Raw genomic sequence first — 27213 nt, 5'->3', positions numbered from 1 at the left:
TGCTACTGGAAATAGCAATTTGTACACAAAACACAGAAATAAATCTCCAGTCTAACCCATGCTTTAGCATTGACCAGCTGCTAGAAACACCCTTGTGCCAGCGCTCAGTCTAACCCACTTCCTGGAGTTGACCAGCTGCTAGAAACACTAAAAGGTCATTATTTTACCCCCCTAAAAAAATGCTACAGAATTGGAGAAGCTTATGCACTGTATGCTGGACATGACAGAAAAGTAGGGGGAAGGCGATATTGGGAAAGGAGTCCCCCTCTATGGCTAATGGCACTCTGCTAGTGCTCTTTCAAATGACAGTATCACTGGAGGCTTCTGGAGAGAGAGATAGAGAGAGAGAGAGAGAAATAGAAAACACTGTGTTTATGGGAATATGATAGGATCCTCTGCTAAAACATTGATTTCTGTAGCTGATTTTTAATGATAACATTGGGCCTCCCACACCCCAGTCTGTATCTGGTAATATCTGTGAGAAGCTGTTCAATAAAGTCTGTGCTTTGCTTCATCGCATACCTGGTGAGATGCCTACTTCTTACAGTAAAGGCCTAACCAACCCCCTTTCCGGTGATGGGAGTCTACCAGTCATGGGTATAGAGAAAGAATAAAGAAATTAACAGTGCAGTGTGCAAAATTATGAAAATTTTACAGTATATAAAAAACAGGCTTTTTTTTTTTTTTTTTTTAAGAAAAGCACTGTTTAGTTGACATACTGGTACAGCCTCCATGCAGAGGCAGAATTTTATATGATACATACAATGTATTTTCTAACTCACTGAACAATAAGAACATTGTATGAACAATTTAGCTGATGTTGTCATTCACTTCTAATGAGAAATGTTTTCATGCATTTGGTCATTACATAGTGAAAATGTATGGCATTTAAATGACACCCAGCGTTACTGAAGAGCCCTTTACAAATTGTTTGTGCCTCAACCACCAGGTGCAATGCAGTCTGGAAACCCTTGCCAGGGGTTAAATAGATAGTGAAAAATACAACACTACAGCACCTCCTTCTTGCAAAAGTGAAAAGGTGAATTTATTGGGGCAGACAAATAGCTTTTGCAACAAAGATGTGCTGCAGTGTAAAGACAGTTATTTAATGGCATCATAATACAGCAAATGAATCCCTAAGGAAAGTCATACCATTGTTAGGATACACAATATAATAATTGTCATGTGTCATTTCAGTGGAGGCACAGTCTCTTCCATGTAAGTCCTCTGTTACCTTATAGAACAAGCACAATGGCGCTTTGTCTGTATGCACAAATTAGTCTTTGGGGAGACACTGCAAATCCCCTTACTCTGCATTCATTTTGTAAGCCATTAATGTTTGTAAATGATTATAATATTCATTTTAGTAGATATGCCCCGACCAAATTCAGTGAATATATTTGATACAGTCAGGAAATCAGTTATTAAGAATAAAAAACTTTGATAACCAGACTTGTGTTGCATAAATTGTTAAATAATATTATTTTTATTTATTTATAAATATATATATAGAGAGAGAGAGACATAAGAGGACTAATTTAAAATACCTTTATGTATGCAAAATAGTTATTTCAAAGGGAAAATTGTGTTCAGGTTATTGTACATAACTAATTCTGAGCCTAATTACAGTAGACAATGCAAGAGCAACTTATTCAGTCCAGTCGAATAACAAACTTTATAGACTGGCATCATCCTGATTTATGTGTGATACTCCTATTTCTAGTTAATATCCCACCTCCAATTCAGTGCTTGTATCTTTAATCTACAATGGGTTTTTATGTTCGCTAATGCAGGTAAAGAATCTGTTATCTAGAATGCTTGGGACCTGGGGTTTTCCAGATAAGGAGGGTCTTTCCATGATTAGATCTACATACTATAAGGCTACTAAAAATGATTTAGACAGGATTTTTTTTGCCTACAATATAGATTAATTATATCTTAGTTGGGATAAAGTACAAGGTAGTTTTTTATTGTTACAGAGAAAAAGGAAATCATTTTAAAAAATGTAAATTATTTGCTAAAAATGGACCTTCTTGTAATTCAGGGCTTTCTGGATAACAGGTTTCCAAATAAGGGATCCCATACCATTATTTTAATGTGCAATACTCATAGTTTTAGCCTTTCTCAGTCCTCTCAGTCCTTTCTCAGACCTCTTGCAAGTTTTGACCCTATCTTGATGAAGGGTAAAAACACTGATGAACGGGTGGTCACAACAGAGGGGTTAAGCTCCCCAACTGCATATAAAATTGTGTGTGTTCTGCTCCATGTTAACTTCTACACTGCCATGAAGACCCTGCCAGTCATACGGGAAACATGCACCAGCAGTGCAGTAAGTGATTTCAAACAACCAATCAAGCTGCTGCTCAGCAAAATCATTCTTAAAAAAATAATTTTAATTCTATACAGTGCAAAAGGTAAAATGTAATAAAAGTTGTTTGCACATTGCACATTGCACATTTCTTACGTCCTCTTTAATAGCTGGCGTATTTTTTGGTTCAAAAATAATTTTTTAGAAGTTTCGCATACACTGCGTGCATTACATTTGCAGTCTTACTTGCACTGGAAGATGAGGTAACTAAATATTATATTAAAACATGTGCAAAAAAAAAATATTACATTTGTGCAATGGAATAATTTTAGTTATTTTTTCAGTTAAACAATCTTTACATCCAAAGCATTTTGCAAAAAACTGAATAGACTTCAAAATAGAATGACTGTAAATGTAGTATTTGTATTTTATATCTATCCCCATTTAAAAAGGAGTATCTGTTAACCCTGTTGATAAAAATCAACTCCAATCGATTTGCTTGAGTGATGTAAATATGTCCATAACTGCATTTTTTATAACTGGCGACTCTTAAATACAAGATGACATGGCACATAGTATGTAAACAGAAAAAAGGGACATATTTAGCAAAGGGTAAAAGAACCATTCGGTACAGTTCACAGGAGCTGCCAGACACTTCTTCTCTGGATTTAAAATTGAAGAGGGCATTTAAGGATCTGCATACCTAAAATTAGAGCATTATTTTGCTGCCATGTTCCATCATATTTGTGACTGTATATGCTCATGGAAGATAACCACACAACATAGTGCTAGTACAGTGCTAAACATATAGGCACCAGTAACACTCAAAGGTACCCTACTTACCTGTTAGGAAGGTGTTTATAACAGGATTTACTGCACTCAGAAATTCACCTGCATTGGTTTGCAGGCTATTTATTTGTATTTAAATATAATATACAACTAAACAGTATCACCATACATAACTTGCTATACCCATGGACCATTATATATCTGTTTCCCAGTGCAGAGTTGGCAGTTTATATTTCAGCATCTGGAGAATTGTTGCCCTCTGGACCTGGTAGAAATCCCTTGAGAAAATGTGGCTAATACACACAGGATATACTGTAGCTCATGTTTTGTTTTTAGTACTGTAAATTAAACAAAACAAAAATATTTACTAAGCCAATTACAAGGAATGAGGAACTGCTTAATGAAGCACATGTATTAAAAATTAGTAAGCTATCTCAAGAGGTTTGTCTCTGTATGGATTAGCATTACATGTGAAATTCCTGCGAATAGTCATCATTATTATAACAAACTAGTGTCTGTGTCTAATGAGCAAGCCATATTTTCCAATCTCCCATTCACATTCTCTGTTATGTGGCTTGACCCATATTGCCCTATTGCTCAGATTTATTAGGCAGCAGAAAATGTTATAATTGTGTAATAAAAATAAATAAATGCCTTAAGCATGGTTGTAATGCCAATTCTACTTTTTGGTTGATGACATAGTACATCTGAACTTTGAGCTTAAGGCTTTCTGTATACAGGTATCGGATGCATTTTCAGAAAGCTTTGAATTATGGGAAGGCTATTTCCTATAAACTCTATTTTAATCAAATAATCCAATTTTTTAAAAATGATTTATTTTTTCTCGGTAATTATAAAAACACTACCGTGTACTTGATCCCAACTAAAATGAATTTAATCCTTAGTGGCATAGCAATCCATCTTGGGTTTAATTCATATTTAAATTATTTTTTTAGTAGACTTAAGGAAGATACATTGAATGAAAAGTAAGAATATTCCATTGCATTATACTCCTCTAAATATAGAAGGAATGTGCTTAAAAAAGTTGTGTTTAGGACTAATTTTTTGAGAATTTCTCCGAAAATCCTACTATTCCCGCCCATGTGTTCCACTTCCTGCTGCCTTCTTTTTCAGGCTATGCAGGGGGTCAGCTAGGCTGACCTGATAGGGAAATGTAGACTGTCTTTGCTTGTGTAACTGCAGGGCTGTAATTGGCAGTCTTCTTTCTACTGTGCTTCTGGCAGGGACTAGTAGGACACACCCACATCTCATTTGAAACACAGAGACCAGAGAAGATCTATAGGGAACTCTGATAAAGGGACTATTTTTACAGATAGTAATAATTTTTAGGCCAAAGTGCAACCAGCACCATATATTATTCATTATTGCCTACAAGATTAGGGGATTTTTTAAATTATTCTACATGTACCCTTTAAGGTATGGATATCCAAATTGTGGAGAGATTATATCATTCGCCAAGAAATTCATGACACCTTGGGAAAATTATTGCAATTAATGCAATAAATGCAGATGCCACCAGCATTAATGTATATTTGCCAGTAGGAAAACCTATGAGTTGCTTCAGTGAAGGGTAAAAAAAATATTTGTGCAACTTTAAACAGTTTATGCATACATTGTACATACAACAATGAAAGAGTCACTTCGGTCCTGTTCCTTACTACCACCTGATTCCAGGAAACTAAGGGGACAAAATTAAAACTGAAATTGTTAGTAGGGCATGGTGGGAAATTACAAGATAGGCTACAGTTGGCTGGTTCTGGATTACTACTTTGGGACATCTGTTGGCAAATCTATCCTGTACATTCAGCGGCATAACAATGCACCACCTCCCCCCCACAGGAAAAACATCTTTAGAGGGGCCTGGCATGCACCTACCCAGCCCTCCGTCCACACAACATGACTTCTGACCTATAGAAGAAGCAGACCCCACAGTCCAGGCAGGGCCCAGAAGGTATAAAAGGGAGAGGAGGACAGGACGTGGCTGTCTATGGCCAATGGGAAACATCTGTAGCAGTAAGATGGCCTGAGGTCATCAGAGGCAAAGGGAACAGCAAGCAAGGAAGACACCAGCTGTGAGGGTAGCTAGAATTAGGGTTTTTGCAAGAGCTCATCCTAGGTTATGTGAGGCAAGCAAGGACAGTTAGTATAGGCAGAATGCACCCCACCAACTCCTCAGCAGGTACCCTGCAAGTTAAGGCCCAAGTGTGTTCAGGTTCATGCCTGAGAGGTTGTTCAATGCCGTGCCTGTTCTGGAAGCATGTACCAAACTCGGAATAAAATTCAACTCCCTGCACCCTTGTACTGTATTTCTTAGTGAGGGTGACGTAATCAAGAGGGGATTACTGCCTACACCAGGGCCCCCTGCGACCGTGGGGTATGCTTCCTCTGTAGTTATACCAGTGTGTAGACTTGTGTTTTATATGTTACCAGCTGTCAAAGGATTTGTAATATTTATTTAATAAAACAAAATTGTATATAATCAAACTCTTCCACTTAACAATTGTCACTTATACAGGATTCCCCTACGCCAGACTTTTTTTATGGATGTTTTGACCTCCTCATTTCTCAGTGTATAGATGACTGGGTTTAGCATGGGTGCTATCACTGTGTAAAATACAGTCACAACTCGGTCAACTTTCAAGGCGGTTGAGGGTCTCATATAGATAAAGACGCACGGACCAAAGAAAAAAGTTACTACAGTTAAATGGGAAACACAGGTAGAAAAAGCTTTGCGCCTTCCTTCAGCTGAGCGAATTTTTAGGATAGTTGAGCCAATTCCAATATAAGAAAATAAAACTGCTAGAAAGCAGCCGAGTGAAACAAAGCCACTATTGGCCACTATCATAGCATCTATCATCTTCGTGTCACTGCATGCTAGTCTAATCAGTGGGGGGATGTCACAGAAAAAACTGTCTATTTCATTTGGACCACAAAATGGCAATCCCATTGTTAGAGAAGTCTGGATATTTGAGTGGACAAAGCCAATGGTCCAAGTTGCTGCCACCATCCACAGACAGAGTTTTCTATTCATTATTGTGGAGTAGTGCAGTGGTTTGCAGATAGCCACATAGCGATCATAGCCCATAGCTGTAAAAAGAAAACATTCTGCACAGGCAAAGAAGTGAAAGAAGTAGAGTTGGGTTATACACCCATTAAATGAAATAGTTTTCCTGTCAGACAGTAAGTCTGCCAACATTTTCGGAACAGTCACAGACGAGTAACAGAGGTCAATGAAGGAAAGTTTGGCCAAGAAAAAGTACATAGGGCAATGAAGGTGAGGGTCAGCTCTAATTGTCATCATGATAAGAATGTTGCCACTGAGCAGCAATACATAAAGAATAAGGAATATAAAAAACATACAGTATTGGAATCTTTGAGGAAATGCAAAGGCCACAAAAACAAATTCTGTGATTTTAGTTGAATTTTCCATTTGAGAACATATGGAGCAGACTGAATGTTGAAGTGCAACAATCTTCAAATCATGTATTTTCATGTGATTTTAAGCAGTCATATACTTGTAGCCTGCAAAAGTAAGGTATTTAGAATGCTGGACCAGAAGGGTTAAGGAAGGAAGGAGGGGTGTGGGGGGAATATCTGTAGGTTGCCTGGAGAATACAGCAAGAATTTGTTCAGTGCAGCTTTGGCAGTGCGGAGAATAGCACCCCGCACCCAGCTACAGCTGCATTGCTCCTAACATCCATAACATTAAGGGGGCACAGTTATCAAACACTGTGCAGGTTTTAGCTGCTACAATGACATTTTTCTCAAACAATCCTTTTTTAATAAAATCCCATATTATTTCAGAAACCATTGCTAATGATTGTTTGTGACTGTGTCTTTATATAAATCAGCCCCTTAAAATGAAATCAGAGCAAATAGTTTTCTGCGCTAAATCTTACTATTATATTTCAGTATATTATACAGAGAGAAAATGCATTTTGCTTTTTACCTTTCTTCTACATATTGATAGTTTTTAAATTGCTTCACTGCTCCATAGTGTTACTTTCCAGTCTGGATTTCATATTCCTATCTAATACCTAGGCTCATGGAATGAAGCACTTAATTTAGTACAATATGAGTAGGAGAGGCCCTAAAAAGAATTACACACAATAAGGGGCAGATTTATCAAAATGTGAGTTTAGAGCTTAATACATAAAAACTTACCCATGTTCTATTCATTCCTATGGGATTTTTAGAAGTGTATTTATGAAATGGTAAATTTCACCCTTCGATAAATATGCTTCTAGTGAAATGAATAGAAGGTGTGTGAGTTTTTATGTATTAAGCTCTAAACTCTTTTAAATCTGCCCCTAAATGAATATTATAAGAAAAAAATGTAAACTGCACATTTGTGTTCTTGTTGTAGGTTGTACCTTAAAAGTTAGATGCAATAATATGTTTTGTTCTGCAGGGTGGCTGTGTCAATGGAAGGCTTCTAAAGAAGTCAGTAATGTTTATATTGATTAAAGACCATAACTAGGTCAAGGGATAGATCATCTACCTGTCTATTTAAATAAAACATCAACATAGAAGCGCAAATTAGAATGTATCTGGCTGTTATTACAATCCAGTTTTAAAGGACAGAAAGTTTCTAGATAGGAAAATATTTGAAGGGACTGGAAAGCATGACTGCAAATAAAGTGAATTGCTTCTGCATTTCTAAATGATCTTATGGAATATATCTTACACCTTACCATAAAACACTGTGATGCAGGCTGCACTGCTGCTGTAAATGCACTGGCAAATGAATCCTGCAAATGACTGGACTTACCTTAAGCAATATGTTGTTCAGGCTTCCACATAATATGACATTTTTTTAATATTGTTTTGGTTTTAATTCCCATACTTTGCTCCTCACATGAAATCAAACTGTGAGCTCAATGTAGCATGAATTAGCTTTTTACAAAATTCCTATTTACAGGGGAACCAGCATTAAAAATCTAAAGTGTTTACCACACAAATATTTAGCATTTTGCCTGATATCATAGGCTTATTTCGTTTTCAAAATATCTTCTGTCTTAATGTCATAGGTTGCCTATTGCAGGGGACACTTGGAAGAACCTTCACGAACCTGAGGAATTTTATATTGCTGTAGAACATAACAAATCCGCTTCATAAGCTGATTGTATCCTCAGGGAATGTCAGATCCTTGGACGCAATACAGATCATTTGTGTATTAAGGTAATTATGGTTTTACAAAGCTGTTTTCTTTTGGGAATATCTGGGATATATATAATTTTAATTCTGTATCAAATATGCATATACAGTATATATATATATATATTTATTAAAGAAAAGGTTCGATACCTGACATTCCAACATAAGGACCCCCATGTAATACATTTTGAATGTTACCTTGATGAAGGTAACATTACCTTGATTTGCTGCTGTTTTATGCAAAAGTTTATAGCGATGCACCAAATCCAGGATTTGGTTTGGGATTCGGCCAAGATTCAGCCATTTTCAGCAGGATTCGGACAAATCCATGCTCCTGGCCAAACCTAATCCTTAAAATGACATGACTTTTTTTGCTGCGTAATCTTTGACCATTTGATAGCCTAATTTACATATGTAAGTTGAATTCAGATTCAGTTTGGTATTCGCCTGAATCTTTTACGAAGGATTCAGGGTTCGGCCGAATCCGAAAATAGTTGATTTAATTACATGCAAAGTGATTCTGTATTTTAAAAAGCACTTCCTTCCTTTTTAAAAGGGTCACTTTTTAAAAGGGAAAAGTAACTACATTAATACTTGTGACTTTGAGTAGCAAGATTCATCGATGATTATACAATATGACATTATACATTAAATATCAAAAATCATACAATTTGAAATTGGGTAACATTCCAAAAATGATTCAATTTGCTGTTAATGTGATTTGAGTGGCTTTTGGTTATGTTACAGTATGAAAATACTCTTGATACCCCCTTAGAATGTGATATACACTACTAAGATTACTGTCCCTTAGAATGTGACTAAGGTTAATATAAGGCATACCTCCCAACAAATGCTGCGTGTAATGCTCCCAACAAATGCTGCGTGTAATGCGGTGAAAATATTTTGACCCCGCCCATTTTTGCGACTACATCCCCTAAATACCACACCCATTTGACTAAATTTGGCAGGTTATTTAAAGTCTGAACACATTTCTGGGGATTTTGGAGTATTGTTTTATGTGTTATTACAGTTTTGTTAAAAAGCTGAAATTGCCCTTTAAGCTGCAAGTGTCAGTTCCCCCAAGAGACCTGTTAAGCTTATTAGTTACAATTGTATCTAAGTGCAGGTGTGGCTTGTTAACTTTCTGGGCTCTCTGCCAAAAGCCTACTTATTTAATTAAGTCTGAGAAACAATGTATCTAAGTGCAGGTGTACCTTGTTAAGATTTCTGGGCTCTCTCTGTTTGAGAAACATTTGTTTCTAAATGCAGGTGAAGCTTGTTTAACTTTCTGGCCTCTCTGCCAATAGCTACTTTTTACTTAAATTAGCCTTCAGTGCAGGAGATCAAAGGGAAACGAGGGACTTTTCAGTAAGAATCCGGGACTGCGGGTTGAGCTGTCAAAAGAGGGACTGTATCGTGAAAATTGGAACAGTTGGGAGGTATGATGTAAGGGGTTAGACTTCAAGCCAATAGAGGTCCTGACTTCAGATTCCACATGTTCCTCTATGAGGGGGCTGTCATATTTGTGCAGCATTAGAAGCTATAACTAAGAGTTTGAGAAGGGTAACTATAGGTAACGTTAAGCTAAAACAAAACAGTGGCCTTCCATCTTTAACCCTTTGGCTGCCAAAGCCGTAGCTCCTACGTGCTGGCAAAAAAAGTTGCTAAGTGCCCAGCACGTAGGAGCTACGTTTTACACTAAGTCAGCGCGTTCTCTGCACTCGCCGATCGATGCGAGTGCAGAGACGCGCTGCCAGCCCCACAACCCCCTAGGCAACGAGCTCACCGGTCCTGGACGTCCTCTGCCGCCTCCGATCGCCCCCAGACTGACCCCAAGTCGCAGCGACGTCATCAAGACGTGCCTGCTGCTTGGGGTATTTAAATCCTGCCCCTGGCGCCGCCCTCTCACTCTTGGAGCCTCGTGGACCTGCCTGCAGCCCCCTGCGACCCTCCAGCACAGAGATCTGCCAGCCTGCCTTTGAGATCTGCCCCAGGTACATTTTTTTGCACCATTTACACACTTTACACCATTTTCACCATTGTAATTTTTTTTTGCTGATTTTTTTTTTTGCAGTTTCCACTTTTTTTTTTTTTTTACTTTTTTTACACTTACACACACATATACACACCTGTACACACACTCACTTCTTTTGCAAGTGTGCACACATACATATTTTTTACTTTGCCTTTATTTTTTAGCCTTTACACACTTATCACTGTTTGATCAGTTTTATTTTATATTATTGATTTCATTTGTTCATTGCTTTTGTGTTTCATTGCTTTTTCAGTTCTGCATTGTACTTTATTTTCTGTTTTACTTGTTTTACTGTATTACTCTGATTTCTAAGTTCTGCTTTATACTTTTATTACTGTTATATTGCTTGTTACCTTGATTTTGCAGTGTGACAAGTGATCAGGTAGCCTGAACGCAAGTCACACGGCATAATCTCATTTTTCATTGATTTTCTGATTTCTAAGTTCTGCGTTGTACTTTTATTACTGTTATATTGCTTGTGTTACCTTGATTTTGCAGTGTGACAAGTGATCAGGTAGCCTGAACGCAAGTCACACGGCATAATCTCATTTTTCATTGATTTTCTGATTTCTAAGTTCTGCGTTGTACTTTTATTACTGTTATATTGCTTGTGTTAGCTTGATTTTGCAGTGTGACAAGTGATCAGGTTGCCTGAACGCAAGTCACACAGCATAATCTCATTTTTCATTGATTTTCTGATTTCTAAGTTCTGCGTTGTACTTTTATTACAGTTATATTGCTTGTGTTAGCTTGATTTTGCAGTGTGACAAGTGATCAGGTAGCCTGAACGCAAGTCACACGGCATAATCTCATTTTTCATTGATTTTCTGATTTCTAAGTTCTGCGTTGTACTTTTATTACAGTTATATTGCTTGTGTTAGCTTGATTTTGCAGTGTGACAAGTGATCAGGTTGCCTGAACGCAAGTCACACAGCATAATCTCATTTTTCTTGGGTTTCTTAGTGATTTTCTGAGTTTCCAGTTCTGCGTTGTACTTTTGATTAGTTATATTGCTTGTGTTAGCTTGATTTTGCAGTGTGACAAGTGATCAGGTAGCCTGAACGCAAGTCACACGGCATAATCTCATTTTTCATTGATTTTCTGATTTCTAAGTTCTGCGTTGTACTTTTATTACTGTTATATTGCTTGTGTTAGCTTGATTTTGCAGTGTGACAAGTGATCAGGTAGCCTGAACGCAAGTCACACGGCATAATCTCATTTTTCATTGATTTTCTGATTTCTAAGTTCTGCGTTGTACTTTTATTACAGTTATATTGCTTGTGTTAGCTTGATTTTGCAGTGTGACAAGTGATCAGGTTGCCTGAACGCAAGTCACACAGCATAATCTCATTTTTCTTGGGTTTCTTAGTGATTTTCTGAGTTTCCAGTTCTGCGTTGTACTTTTGATTAGTTATATTGCTTGTGTTAGCTTGATTTTGCAGTGTGACAAGTGATCAGGTAGCCTGACCGCAAGTCACACGGCATAATCTCATTTTTCTTGTGTTTCTTGTGATTTTCTGAGTTTCCAGTTCTGCGTATTACCTTGATTTTGCATTTCTTTTCTTGCCTTTTATTGCATGTCAGTGGTTCCATTGCATTTGTAGATTTGTGTTGCTGTTCATTTACTGTTCTTGCTTATTGATTGTTCTTGGTTGTATTTACAGAACTTTGCTTGTATTACTTTTATTTCAATAGTAATTAGGTCATAATCATTTTTATTTGTGTTGCTGTTGGTCTACTGGCTTTTGCTTTTTTTTTTTTTTCTTTGCTTGTTCCGGATTGTTCTTGCTCTACATTGTCCTTGGTGGTTTTTTTTAGGGAGGTCTAGAGTTCAAGGGAGGGGTGGGGTTTCTTTGCCAGATTTGTTTATCTTATCCGTTTTTTTTTTCTTCTACTCTGCCTTGCCTGTGTTGCTGTAGTTTGTCTGGCTTCTGATCATATTGTGATTTACTCGATTTTTGGTGTGACTGATTGAGGGCATTTAGACTAGGGTGTTATATTAGTTTTGAAAATATTTTGTTGGCAACATGGCTAGAAGGTTGTACTCTGTTGAAGAGGCTGCTGCACTGTGCATGGCCTCTAGCTCGGAGGAGTTCAGTGACTCTGATTCCGAGTATGTGCCCCCTGATTCAGAGAGTGACTCCTCTACTGAGGAGTCATGGTGTAGTAGTAGCACGGTTAGTGCTCTTGAGGAGCCCATGGAGGTGGAGGTAGAGGAGCGTGTTCCAAATGAGGGAGAGGGTGATAGGGCTGATGCTGCAGCTGGAGGAGAGCCTGCGTGGAGGCCTCCTTGTAATTTTCCCCCTGAGATTCCCCCATTTACTGCAGTCGCTGGTGTTAAGGTGGACACCAGGAATTTTGAACCAGTTGATTTTTTTCAATTATATATTACTGAGGCCATCCTACAGGATATGGTCCTCTACACAAATTTATACGCCGAGCAATACCTTGCCCGTAATCCCCTACCTAGGTATGCTCGAGCGCAGGCATGGCATCCCACTGACATTGCCGAAATGAAAAAGTTCTTGGGACTCACTTTAGCTATGGGTCTCATAAAAGCAAATTCCTTGGAGTCCTACTGGGATACCACTACTGTGTTGTCTATCCCTGTTTTTTCTGCCACCATGCCGAGAAACCGGTATCAGCTACTGCTCCGGTTTCTGCATTTCAATAACAATGCAACGGCTGTACCCCCTGATGTGCCCGGCCATGACAGGCTGCATAAATTGAGGCCCCTTATAAATAGCCTGTCTGAGCGGTGTGGAGAAGTGTATACCCCTTCCCAAAACATTTGTATAGATGAGTCACTTCTCCTCTTCAAAGGGCGCATCGCATTTCGGCAGTACATCCCAAGCAAGCGTGCCCGCTATGGGATCAAATTTTACAAACTGTGCGAAAGCATTACGGGGTACACCAGCTATTTCATGATTTATGAAGGCAAGGACTCCAAATTAGACCCCCCTGGTTGTCCCCTTGATTTGACTGTCAGTGGCAAAATTGTATGGGAGCTCATCTCTCCACTTTTGGGCCAAGGTTACCACTTATATGTGGATAACTTTTACACTAGTATCCCCCTGTTCACTGCCCTATATTGCTTAGATACCCCAGCCTGTGGCACTATAAATCGTACCCGAAAGGGACTGCCCAGGGATCTGGTCAGCAAAAAACTTAATCGTGGAGAAGTTTATGCCCTCAGAAATGATGAGCTCCTTGCCATAAATTATTATGACACAAAAAATGTATTCATGCTGACGACAATCCACGATGAGTCAGTAACTGTGGTACAGAGAGTGGGTAGGCCCCCTAAAACAAAACCTCTCTGTTGCAGGGAATACAGCAGGTACATGGGTGGCGTTGACAGAACTGATCAACTCCAACATTACTACAACGCCACTCGAAAAACTAAGGCCTGGTACAAAAAAGTTGGTATATACTTAATTCAAATGGCCCTTCGAAATTCATACGTTGTATATAAGGCAGCAGTACCAGGTCCCAAATTATCCTACTATAAATACCAGCTGCAGATAATCCCTGCCCTGTTGTTTAGTGGCGTAGAGGAGACAGAGCCTGAGATGCCCCCCAGTGACAATGTGGCCCGATTGATTGGGAAGCACTTTATTGATACGCTTCCACCCACACCTGGAAAAGTGTTTGCCCAAAAAGCTTGCAGAGTGTGCCGTAAAAGGGGTATAAGACGAGATACACGGTACTACTGCCCTAAGTGCCCTCGCAACCCTGGGTTATGTCTCAAACAATGTTTTGAGATATACCATACTCGGCTGCACTATTGAAAGGGTAATAAATTGTTGTGCACTGATAGAATTTATTATAATTGGCATCCCGCTTTGTGCAAAATTAATATAATAGCCTTTTGGTTTATGTATTCAGGTCAGATTTTTTTTTTAGGTTTTATGTCGTGGTTAGTTTGGGTGTTTCCTTACCTAAAATGTTATGTTAGGTTATGTATAGCCAACTGAGGTGTTGCGTGACGGACTGGGCCCCTAAAAATTTGTGGTGCGTGATGATCATGATGTTTCATCTTGCCTGCGGATGATTTCATCTCCCCTGCTGATGCCACAAGGTTTTTTTTTTACTGACACCTCATAAGCTACCCTTTCAGGGCAGTTGCTACGGCTATATGTATTTCTGGGTGACATTTTAGGTTTTACTAGTGTACAGGGCAGTACTAGTGTTTCAGGGCAGTTGCTAAAGCTATATGTATTTCTGGGTGACATTTTAGGTTTTACTAGTGTACAGTATTAGGTCTCCATGGAATATTTTTTTTATTATTTTTGCACAGTTAGGGTCTTTGTTTGCAGTAGTGAAAAGAAAGTTCTAGTTTGTTGGTAGATGGGAGTTAACATTTCAACACTTATGCTAATTGTAGTCTTTCTCCCTATTATGAGTAATAGTACTGTTCTGATGGCATAGCTCTTTTGGTTGGAGAGAAACTGGCGAATTCACAACTCATTAGCTCAGCTTTCAATGCAGATATTTAGGCCTTTATTTTGGGCAATATATATTTTGTTCTTGGTGCAGGCATTCAGCTTTTTTCAGAATTGGGGTGCTATGCAATTTATGTAATAGATTACGGCACTGTGTAATGGGGGGCACTGTGTAATGGGGGGCACTGTGTAATGGGGGGCACTGTGTATGGGGGCAATTGAAGGCACTGTGTATGGGGGAAATTGGGGGTACTGTGTATGGGGGCAATTGGGGGCACTGTGTATGGGGGTACTGTGTATGGGGGTATTGACTATGGGGGCAATGTGTATGGGGGGTACTGTCTATGGGTGCATTGTGTATGGGGGGGCAAAACTGGTACATAGTTATAACTCACTTATAACTGACTGCCTTATCTTATTTTTATTAGATAGTACAGTATGAGGGTATAGCACATTTGCGTCTGATCCCGCCATTTCAACTATATATAAGGAGTATTTTTTCTTTTTTCAAAAATGGGGTGTGGAAATTGGGGCCACAAAAGTGGGCACACACAAAAAATTGCTGCGCTTTTTTCAAATGTTGAGAGGTATGCTTTAGCTAATGCCAGGGCTGAACTAGGGGTAGGCAGAAGAGGCACCTGCCTAGGGTGCAACAATTGGGGGTAGCCAGGCAGAAACCTCTCCTGCCTAACCCTAGCCCGCGCTCCCTTCACTTGCCCCCGCCGGTTGTCATTACTCGGTGGGGGCAATGACTCCCTTTCACCACCTCCCCGCATCAACCGAAGATTCGCAGGAATACAGATGAAGCTATACAGTCAAAAGATGTTCAACTAAACAGATAAAGGTAAATAGAATATATTTTGGGGCTAAATTGGGCAGGTTTTTTTAGTTGTTATTGCAATTTCGGGGAGAAATCTAACTTTGGATCTTTTTTTTCTTTATTTCAGGCCAAATTGCAAACTTCTACGGAGAACTGCGTCCACAATTCTGCATGCAGGAAAGCAAGAATGGCGCTGCTGAATAGCCACAGGTGTGCACTTTCAGAAAACATATAGTTTCTGGGGGTATTTCACAGGTAAGGGGGTGTTTAGACTGAAAAGCTGTATGGTGTGTGCACTTAGAGCGCAGCTCCAAACTTTCGAGCTGAAATTGCTCTTATGTATTGCCCCTGTTTTGGGCTGTTTGGAGGCCGTGGCTTTAGGTGCACCCATGCATGCGGGGTATCGTTTTGTTCAGGACAAGTTGCAGATTGATGTTTTAGTGGTTTTATTTCGTTGTTATGGCAATTTTGGGAAGAAATCTAACTTTGGATCATTTTTTTTCTTTATTTCAGGCCAAATCGCAAACTTCTACGGAGAACTGCGTCCACAATTCTGCATGCAGGAAAGCAAGAATGGCGCTGCTGAATAGCCACAGGTGTGCACTTTCAGAAAACATATAGTTTGTGGGGGTATTTCACAGGTAAGGGGGTGTTTAGACTGAAAAGCTGCATGGTGTGCACTTAGAGCGCAGCTCCAAACTTTCGAGCTGAAATTGCTCTTATGTATTGCCCCTGTTTTGGGCTGTTTGGAGGCCGTGGCTTTAGGTGCACCCATGCATGTGGGGTATCGTTTTGTTCAGGACAAGTTGCAGATTGATGTTTTAGTGGTTTTATTTCGTTGTTATGGCAATTTCGGGGAGAAATCTAACTTTGGATCATTTTTTTTCTTTATTTCAGGCCAAATCGCAAACTTCTACGGAGAACTGCGTCCACAATTCTGCATGCAGGAAAGCACGAATGGCGCTGCTGAATAGCCACAGGTGTGCACTTTCAGAAAACATATAGTTTGTGGGGGTATTTCACAGGTAAGGGGGTGTTTAGACTGAAAAGCTGCATGGTGTGCACTTAGAGCGCAGCTCCAAACTTTCGAGCTGAAATTGCTCTTATGTATTGCCCCTGTTTTGGGCTGTTTGGAGGCCGTGGCTTTAGGTGCACCCATGCATGTGGGGTATCGTTTTGTTCAGGACAAGTTGCAGATTGATGTTTTAGTGGTTTTATTTCGTTGTTATGGCAATTTCGGGGAGAAATCTAACTTTGGATCATTTTTTTTCTTTATTTCAGGCCAAATCGCAAACTTCTACGGAGAACTGCGTCCACAATTCTGCATGCAGGAAAGCAAGAATGGCGCTGCTGAATAGCCACAGGTGTGCACTTTCAGAAAACATATAGTTTGTGGGGGTATTTCACAGGTAAGGGGGTGTTTAGACTGAAAAGCTGCATGGTGTGCTCTTAGAGCGCAGCTCCAAACTTTCGAGCTGAAATTGCTCTTATGTATTGCCCCTGTTTTGGGCTGTTTGGAGGCCGTGGCTTTAGGTGCACCCATGCATGTGGGGTATCATTTTGTTCAGGACAAGTTGCAGATTGATGTTTTAGTGGTTTTATTTCGTTGTTATGGCAATTTCGGGGAGAAATCTAACTTTGGATCATTTTTTTTCTTTATTTCAGGCCAAATCGCAAACTTCTACGGAGAACTGCGTCCACAATTCTGCATGCAGGAAAGCAAGAATGGCGCTGCTGAATAGCCACAGGTGTGCACTTTCAGAAAACATATAGTTTGTGGGGGTATTTCACAGGTAATGGGGTGTTTAGACTGAAAAGCTGCATGGTGTGCACTTAGAGCGCAGCTCCAAACTTTTGAGCTGAAATTGCTCTTATGTATTGCCCCTGTTTTGGGCTGTTTGGAGGCCGTGGCTTTAGGTGCACCCATGAATGTGGGGTATCGTTTTACTCGGGATAACTTTTTCTTTTACAACCTGCCTTCATTTGAAAATTTTCATTAGTGTTTTATTCTCAAATTTACTTTGGACTTCGTTACTGTGATAGTGTTTCAGAAAAAAAAAAAAAATTTCAAAATATGGCATATGTTTTTACGCTATCTGTACGACAGGAGCTACATTTAGAGCAAAAACTACACCACAACTAAAAATATAGAGGTGTGCGGTTTCTAAAAATGTGTGACTTATGGGGGTCTTCCATTTCTGTCATAAGATATGCCATGTTAAAATAGAGATGGCCTTTTCACTTTTATTTCTATGTAAAATTGCGCAAAATGCTGTTTTATTATTGTGGTGTCTTCTGGGCAAGAAAAGTGGGTTACCAATACATATTTGGTATTGTTGGATTCAGTAGAATCGGGGCTTTTAGAAACAGTAAATTTTTTGTAAGTTAATGTAATCGTTCTTGGAAAAAAAACACAAAATAAAAATACTTTTTTCTTTATTTCACTTTTTTTTAACATATTTCACTCAAAAAATGTGTTAAATCTCCAGAAAAAGTACAAAATTTTATTACAATGTTCAAGCCCAATTCGTTCCGGAAAAAACGATATATAACATGCTTTATTTCATGTAGGTTTTCCTGTCAAGAAACCGAAGCAAATGTAATGAGTGCAAAATGTCTAAAAACAGCTTGGCAGTAGATGTTCACTTTTGGGACAAATCGGCTGGCAGTGAAAGGGTTAATGTTGATAGTTTTTTCCATCAACATACTACCTTAACTTTAAGCAAAACGGATTGTCTTATTATTAAAGTAAAATGATTATTAAAGGGGTTGGTCACCTTTAAAAAAACTTTTAGTATGTTACAGAAAGGCCCGTTTTAAGCACCTTTTCAATTGGTCTTCATTATTTATTTGTTATAGTTTTTGAACTATTAACCGTCTTCTTCTAATTCTCTCCGTCTTCCAAATGAGGGTCACTGACCCCGGCAACCAAAATACCATTGCTCTGCAAGGCTGCAACTGTAGAATAGCAACTGGATAACTGCTGAAATTCCAAACTGGAGCGCTTCTGAACAAAAAGTTAAATAATTAAATAAACACAAATAATAGAAAATTTAAACCAATTGCAAATTGTCTTAGACTATTACTATTACATCATCAAAGGGGTGAACAGTCCCTTTAATTTGTTTAAATAGAACACAATGGGCAATTTTGTATTTCAGAGCTTTCTGCTAAGATATTTCTGTATAATAAATCTTATACTTGTACTATCCCAGAATTACTATCTCTATAGACCTTACTGCTAGTTAAAATCCTGTTTTGTTTCAGTCTTAACTAGCTTTTTTGTTTTAAAGGAAAACAAAAGTGATCATGAAAAAAACTCTCAGTGACTGCAGCAAAAAATGTGGATGAGAAAATATATACAACAGAGCATGCAAGTTGAAATGTTAATGAGTCAAAAAAGGTGCTATAAATTCACCAGAGAAAGTTTTTCATTTTGACTGTTGGGTCTGAAGAATTTTAGCCATAATCATAAGCTGACAATAACAATACAAACCTGTCCCTGAGGGAAACCCTGACATTATTAGTTCTCTGTAGGATAGACATACTCTGGGGAACAATTATCTTGCTGTTTTGTACTGATTATTAGTGAGATGCAAATTTTCTGCCATGTTCCTTTAACTGCACAATATACAAATTTATGACCAATTTCTAATCCTCTCCTATTTCCTTGCTAGCTTTTCTTAAAATCCCTAAACCCGTTCAAGAAATCTTCAGTTGTCTATCATAAGGGGGAGGAACATTGCAGCCCTTTTTATTGTCATCTTTGGTAAGACAAAATTGGGCAAAAGTCTTTCATTACGATGGTATCTAGTTTAGCACTTAAAAAGCAGATGATGTTGAGTTAAATGACATTTATTTGCATTTACAGATATGTCCCCATTTAATGTATCCATGTTTCAGAACAAAGACATAAAAAATCATAAACATGCTCTTAGTGCCAAACTTTATTTTCTCCCTAATTTAGAGATCTCCAGAGCTGACAATGTCACCCAGATACCCCAAGAAATTCCAGTTAAGGAGAGAATCCAAGTGGTTTTTGCATGAAACTTTGAAACACAAGCTGATATTCCCTCTCTTTTCTGGTGTGTTCAGCATCCAGGAAAGTCATTTGAAGTATGACTTTTCCAACCTGAAATTTACCACTCCACTTTGCTGGTGTCTGGTGGACACATACATAACCGGCGTAATAATAATAATATAACTTGTCAACACCCATAAAAAACAAAATATTCCATACACAGCTGACAGATAAATTATATTAAAATACACATTCATTAAATTTGTAGAATTTTAAAACCACCTTAACCATGTAGGTCAACTGGAAGGGCTTTTCCAAATATATGTAAAAAGCTATATAAAAATCTATACCTAAGCTACCAAAACCACTTGCATACCTTGGCTTACTACTGATCGGGTTTTTTTCCCCCCACAAACATAGTTTAAAAAAAAATAAATAAAAGGCTTGGCACATAAAACCTGCTGAGTTTTTATATTTTTTTGAAAAACAGTGAAAAAAACTCCAGATCATTGGAAGCCGAGTACACAAATGAACAAATTGCAATACTTTAGCAACTCAAGGCTCAAGTATTCTTAAATCGGCCCTGTAGTGTTGGGCATGATTTGAAATTTACATGCATTCTTCAACTTCAGTTTACAATCAGATATTAAAGGAACATATCACCTTTATACCTTATTTTCATCTATATACAAAACAATTAGAGGTATGGGACCTGTTACTCAGAATGTTCAGGACCTCGGGGGTCTCTAATTTGAAGCTCTATACCTTATACTAAAAACAATTTTTAAAAATAATTGTAAAATTTAAATAAACCTAATAAACTTGATGGTGGACTCCTCAAACTCACATTTATCTAATTTGGCATATAGTTTATAAGTTTGTAGTTTGAAAAAAGACTTTCTTCATATGAATCCAATGTTCTGAAAGGAGAAAACAAGAATATTGTCACAGTAAATAATGACAAAAAGGTTTCAGTGATATAATGTTGAAAAGGTTTTGGAGCATTACATAAACCAAAAGGCATTATGTTATATTTAATATTGCCAAAACGAGCACAAAAAGCTATCTTCCACTTGTCCCCATAACAGATATAAACCAAATTGTAGGCCCCTTGAAGAACAAGTTTGGAAATCGAGCAGGAGAATTGGAGGGACGGATTTAGCCCTTAGCCTGGTTGTCATTCATAAAATCTTTAAGAACTTAAAGTTCAGGCTCAGAAAGGGGGCAGATTGTACCAGGAGGAATAGTAGGGCCAGGCAGAAGATCAATTGGGCAGTCATTAATCTTATGTGGGGGTAAATTTAGAAAACTGTGAGGTTCTGGAATAAGTTTGAGATGAGAGTCTGGTGACAAGAGTAAATTCCCTAAAGGTTAACAGGACAGGCACAAAGAAGGTGACCTGAGACTTCACAATACAGGCAGAGATTTAATTGACATCTGCTGAGTCTCTCCTCCTGAGTTCATAAAGAAGGAATCGAGCCAATTTAAATAGGCTCAGAATTCTCATGGGAGGAAGACGTGGAGCTTGGAGATAGGCTTGCTGAACTAGAAGGAAAAGGAGCTTTAGGTATCAGCCAGTTGGTTTGAAGAACTCTCAAACTCAAAACTCAAAATCTGAATCCCAAGGTCAATCATAGCCTCTAATACGTCAAATTTACAGACTCAAGCTAATTCCTCATTGAGGGAACTGGAAAGAACAATGAGAAACTGAGTCATTCAGTAACAAAGGCAAATCTCGCCTTGAATTTGCTGCAGTTTCCAAGAGGGTGAGGTACCTTAGACTCTGAAACAGCAGCAGAAAAAGAAGGTGGAGAACTGGGTGTGGCACTAGGAGCAGAGGTGACCAACGCTAAGGGGCTGATTTACTTACCCACGAACGGGTCGAAATGAGTCCTATTGCGTTTTTTTCGTAATGATCGGTATTTTGCGATTTTTTCGTATGTTTTGCGATTTTTTCGGATTCTTTACGAATTTTTCGTTACCAATACGATTTTTGCGTAAAAACGCGAGTTTTTCGTATCCATTACGAAAGTTGCGTAAAAAGTTGCGCATTTTTCGTAGCGTTAAAACTTACGCGAAAAGTTGCGCATTTTTCGTAGCGTTAAAACTTACGCGAAACTTTGCACCTTTTAAGTTTTAACGCTACGAAAAATGCGCAACTTTTCGCGTAAGTTTTAACGCTACGAAAAATGCGCAACTTTTTACGCAACTTTCGTAATGGATACGAAAAACTCGCGTTTTTACGCAAAAATCGTATTGGTAACGAAAAATTCGTAAAGAATCCGAAAAAATCGCAAAACATACGAAAAAGTCGCAAAATGTTCATTTTCAAGTCGGAACTTTTCCAATTCGGGTCGGATTCGTGGGTTAGTAAATCAGCCCCTAAGTCTGTACCTGGTGATAATTGCCTCGCTGAATGCAGCAAATTGCTGGGAAAGCATATGCATTGGTACATCCCCCCCGCCCGAATTCCTCCATATCATAATTGTCAATGTCATAATTGGACGCTACTGTTTTATTATTATTGAGAAAAAGAAAAATTTAAAAATGTGAATTATTCACTTAAAATGGAATCTAGGGGAGATGGCCTTCTTGTCATTCCAAGCTTTCTGGATAATGGGTTTGAGCAAAAGGGATCCCATACCTGTAATATATATATATATATATATATATATATAGTGGAAAGCGTGATAATCATGGCCAAGGTCTCGTTCTTATGTATGTTTGCTTGTGCGTATGTAGTAGGTAACTCTGACTGTAAGCACCATTGGGGCAGGATTAATTAAATAAATCCGTGAATCATTGAAAACTTGCCAGTGCAGTATAAATAAAGGATTGTAATTTCTTTTAACATTGTTTATTTCTGTCTGTGACAGTGTATGTTGATATTGTTTGATATTGTTTTGCTGTCACTTCATCTTTGCTTCTTTCTGTGTTGCTCTTCAGAGTGACTACAGTGACATACTTTATAACAAGCCCTCCCCTCTTTGTTGAAGACTTCCTCCAGATAAGACTCTCATACTTGACACACATGAGCATTCTTTACTCAAGATGAGGACTTGCCTGTATGCAGTGCTTTGTACCTTGGTGTCAGGTGAGAGGGACAAAATTGGACTGGAGACCTCAGTAGTCTATAGTTCAGTGTGCCCTGGCCAGTGGCAGGGGGAATAAACTTAAAGGCCACTTAGTGTGAGATTTGGGGACAGTGCCTATCTGGTCTCCTAGACTATCCTGGAAAGCTATTAAGAAGGTAATCCAGGGTGAGATTTTGGGTGACACTTATCTGATGTCAAATATAGTCTTGGAGCAGCCTGAATGGCTCTTTTTATATTTCTGTCACATTGATATAAGCTAATCGATACAAATCATCAAAGGAGAAGCGGAAAACAGGTCCAAAAATGCTGCTCTAAACTATTGCATTATTTTAATTTATGATAAAAACACCAGAATTTCCCATACACAGAGTGACCAAGAAAAAACCCCCAAATAAAGCTTTTCTCAATAGTGACATTTCCAACTGCAGTCTATTCTTGTGAAATAATTGAGGTTATTAATTTACATTTTTCCCATGTACCTTTTTTACTACAGGTCTTCCTCAGCCTGACAAAGTTGAGCAGACACCAGCCTATGCATCAGCTCTAAAAGGTGGTCATGTACATTTTAACTGTGGATTTGTAACAACGTCTAGCAATCCAGATCTCTTTTGGTATGTTCAACGCCCTGGTGAAAGCCCGCTGTTTATTACACAGAGAAATCTGTTTGGCAAGGAAGATAGAGTACCTGGAACCAAGTATTCTGCTAAACTGAACAAAGAGAACAAATCTATTGATCTGAGAATCTCTGGTGTCAGTGAGTCTGACTCTGGTCTGTATTATTGTGCTCTGCGTCCCACAGTGTCTCTCTCTGCTGCCTCCTCTGTACAAAAAGCCTTGGTTCTTTCCTTCAATATATGCAATAAATGTTTGTCTGCAGAGCAAAGAAAACATGTAACAAACAACTATGTAGCTTTCAATATTGCCTTTTAAAACAATACACCTAAAATAGGGCAGGGTATGCTAAGACTTTGCAGGTGTGCATTTTGCAAAATTCCCACTAAAATGAACAGATGCAATTCTCATCAGTGTCGGCACACTCTCTAGGCTTGAGCGGATGAAGGACAATACACATGTCCAAATTAATCATAAACGTTATTAAATACCCTAAAAACACTCTGGGTTCATTCACAGGCAGAGGGAGAGCAGAGCATTTTGTGGCAACAACAGCCACTTCCTTAGAGTCAGATGGCTTCTAATCATCCCAAAGGTCGTCTCTACACAGCACCTAACAGAGTATTTATTTGTATTTAAAAATGAATTACAAAAAGACATGAGAGAAAGAAAAACAAACAGCTCAAACCAGCTTGTTCCTGCTGTGGTTATACCTGGAATTTCTATTAATAGTAGTTTTCAGCTGACCCACCCTAATGTATTCGGGCTATTCCTCCTCGGCAGAAGAGTATTTTATCAGATTAAAATTTTAAAGAGATTATGACACAGAAGGGCTATTGTAGCCTGGAGCAGCAAGTTAACCCAACTTTTCTACAATTATATATTAATAACTGTATTTTGCCCAAGGTCAATCCTGCACTTGGTCCTACAACTGGTTTCAATGACAAAGAAACAAAATAAATATTTACACAATACTGCTAGTGTAAAAATATAAAGTGACACTTTCCCCTTATGTTTATAGCATAATGTGTAAATTCAATAAATCTCCATTTTTAAATATTAAAAGGATCCCTTGTTTAATATACATTTTGTAATTCATCAATAATATGGTCACTGCTGGGATTAGATATCACCCACATGCCAAGGGACCCTCCCTTCCCAGAGAGACAAGTAGCAGCTGCATAAATATGTACACATGTACATTGAAATAAGGTAAAACAGATTCCATTTATTTCTGCCTTCTTTGCTATGTTCTCTGCTCAGTAAGTTCCATTCCTGAAAATTACTTCTACTTCAATATGACAATCATCAATACATAACAGATTTATTTGAATTAATAGAATGATACATTAATACATGTATATATATAGAGAGAGAGAGAGGCAGAAAGAGAGAGGGGGAGAGTGAGATACAGAACAAGGGTGCTACAGAACAATTGTATTTATATGTAATTTATATCTTAACATATTTTCTTTGATATGGGGTAGCAATATGATGAATTCTACATGACTGTTCTCAAGCAGCTACAATAGTGGATTTGCCCAGTTTTGTGAGGAGTTTGGGCTGTTTATTTCAGAACATTCTACTTACCTTTCTCAGATTCCAGGTTCACAGGAAGTATTGGGAAGCTACTGTTCATTTTTTGGAAGTTAATTTCCATTTTTTTCTTTTATCTTACAGACACACATGTTTCCATGCTTGCTGGGACATTGCTAAGTAGTAGGAGAGTTGCTGGGACAAGTTTTATTTGATTTTTATATGGTTTCGTTTGGAAAAAGGATTTTTGTTTTTTTGATGTATATTTCTGGTATTTGTGCTTTTTTGCAAGATAAATGCATCATTTATAAATTATTGTTACAATAAAGTGCTGAGTGCTGCTTATTGGGGGTTCTAGTTTTGCTTCCTTCCCTGTTTGGAGGCCAAATCCATTTTTTTGTTAAATTTTACCAAACCTTGGCACTGCCACTAAAGGTAGTTTGGTTTCCCTTATGTCATTGTTTAATATTAAATCAAACCTAGGGCATTCAACTCAGACATATACAGTGTCACCTAAGTTTTACATCCCTTAATTTTAAGTTTTCCCTCATTTAACACCATTTTTGTGGTCTCACCAATATATAATGCATAATACATTTCCCTGATTTTGCACCATTATTTCTGGTCCACTCAAACATGTAAAATAGGGGCTCAACTGTAATTTAAGTGTTTTCCATTTAATTTCTAGTAACAAAATGGTGCGTAAAATAGGTGTATGTTTATGAGTACTGCATAGATAGACTTTAGGTGTAGTAGGGGCTGTTGCACTGATAGGGCTTGCTATATTTCTTTATGAAATTACAATGTAAGATATTGCAATTGAATGAATGACATAAACATACTGTACAACACACCTTCAGAATACAGGTACCTTAGCTTCTATCTCTCTGTTGCTGACACTATTGTGATGTTGTATTTTATAATGTTTACCAGGCTATACTTATATAACCCCTATAATTTGATTTAGGTTTCAAAAAACAGGCAATGGATTTTGGAAACCAAAGCACAGTTAAGATGTTTTTTCTCAGTGGGTTTTCTCAGTCTTTACCTTTACAGGTGTCTTTCTTTGTATTGTTTTTGGTTTTGTACTTAATAACATTATCTGGGAACACTCTGATTATGGCTTCTGTCTACATGGACTCACGCTTGCAGTCTCCAATGTATTTTTTCCTGGGCAACTTGTCAGTTTTGGACATTTGTTATTCCACAGTAACAATTCCTAAAATGCTAAGCAATGTCATTACAAACAGCAAGACTATTACCTTCAACCAGTGCATGTCTCAGCTTTTCTTTCTTCATATGTTTGGTGGCACAGAGTGCTTCTTACTGACTCTTATGGCCTACGATCGTTATGTGGCGATTTGTAATCCGCTAAGATATCACACTATTATAAACCACACATTTTGCTCAGGGATGGTGGCATCTACATGGCTGGCTGGCTTCTTGCATTCATTCACTCAAGCATTTCTGACATACCAACTACATTTCTGTGGTCCCAATACTATCAACCATTTCTTTTGTGATGTGCATCCGTTAGCTGTGCTGGCCTGTTCGGACACTTCCTTCATTGATATGTTTATAATAGCCAACAGTGGGATGATATCTCTTGTCTGTTTTGTGATATTGCTCATGTCCTACATTGGCATCATTAGCACAGTCTTAAAAATGCAGTCGACAGAAAGGAGATTCAAAGCTTTTTCTACATGTGCTTCCCATCTTATGGTGGTCACATTGTTTTTTGGACCATGTATTTACATTTATTTGAGGCCTCCGATAAATTATTCTGCAGACAAACTCATTTCTGTGCTCTATACTGTGCTGACCCCTTTACTAAACCCTATTATCTATACATTCAGAAACCATGAAATGAAGAGTGCACTTAAAAAAATTCTATGGGAAACTGTGCTCCAGGGTCCAAGAAATTAAAACAATAATGAATATTATATAGCCAACAATGCTGATTGAAATGCATTTAATATGAAGGAACAATATTGATTTTTTTATATTGTTAAACAGCTTTTTAAATAAGTACAAAAAAAGGATGTTGTTTATATCTTCTATAACTGAGCCACTGACCTTTACAGATTTAGTCAGTGAATATATAGTGAATAAGTGAAAAGATGATGCAGATTTACAAAGAGTGACCCTCTGGAAAATTGTGCTACAGTATGTCAAATCTAGTCCATTACACTGGCGAGGGGGAGGTAATTTTGATAACCTTCCTTATTTTTTATATCCATTTGTTTCTTTTATTTTCTTTCATTTACTTTTTCTATGGTCACCTGTACTGCCTTTTCAGTATTGCTAAAATATTGATGAAAAGAAATATATGCTGCCTTCTGCTTCCTGACCCACACCTGACATGAGTGGCTAC

General features: G+C 38.1%; 2 protein-coding genes across 2 annotated transcripts; one reads left to right on the top strand and one right to left on the bottom strand.

The window, feature by feature from the left end:
• Positions 1-5621: 5621 nt before the first annotated feature.
• On the bottom strand, positions 5622-6548 carry or4e2 (olfactory receptor family 4 subfamily E member 2). The gene has a single exon (XM_031895107.1). It carries the CDS (start codon positions 6546-6548, stop codon positions 5622-5624), a length of 927 nt encoding a protein of 308 aa, XP_031750967.1.
• A 16099-nt stretch (positions 6549-22647) lies between these two features.
• LOC100485499 (olfactory receptor 4Q2) lies at positions 22648-26765 on the top strand. The gene is made up of 3 exons (XM_031905906.1): positions 22648-22690; positions 23185-23445; positions 25807-26765. The coding sequence occupies exons 1-3, from the start codon at positions 22648-22650 to the stop codon at positions 26763-26765; spliced, it is 1263 nt and encodes a 420-aa protein (XP_031761766.1).
• The last annotated feature ends 448 nt before the right edge of the window (positions 26766-27213 follow it).

Source organism: Xenopus tropicalis, chromosome 1 (genome assembly GCF_000004195.4).
Source record: "Xenopus tropicalis strain Nigerian chromosome 1, UCB_Xtro_10.0, whole genome shotgun sequence".
NCBI classification, from domain to species: Eukaryota; Metazoa; Chordata; class Amphibia; order Anura; family Pipidae; genus Xenopus; species Xenopus tropicalis.
The sequence above is the reverse complement of the archived record's forward strand: the minus strand, read 5'-3'. Positions and strand labels throughout refer to the sequence as shown.

What these genes read in the sequence shown, in the direction of transcription:
- or4e2 (XM_031895107.1), bottom strand. Translation starts at nt 6,548, where the DNA reads ATGGAAAATTCAACTAAAATCACAGAATTTGTTTTTGTGGCCTTTGCA.
- LOC100485499 (XM_031905906.1), top strand. Translation starts at nt 22,648, where the DNA reads ATGAGGACTTGCCTGTATGCAGTGCTTTGTACCTTGGTGTCAG. An exon ending in GCTTTGTACCTTGGTGTCAG is followed by an intron (nt 22,691 to 23,184) that starts GTGAGAGGGACA and finishes TTTTTACTACAG; the next exon opens with GTCTTCCTCAGCCTGACAAA. An exon ending in TCTGAGAATCTCTGGTGTCA is followed by an intron (nt 23,446 to 25,806) that starts GTGAGTCTGACT and finishes AATTTGATTTAG; the next exon opens with GTTTCAAAAAACAGGCAATG.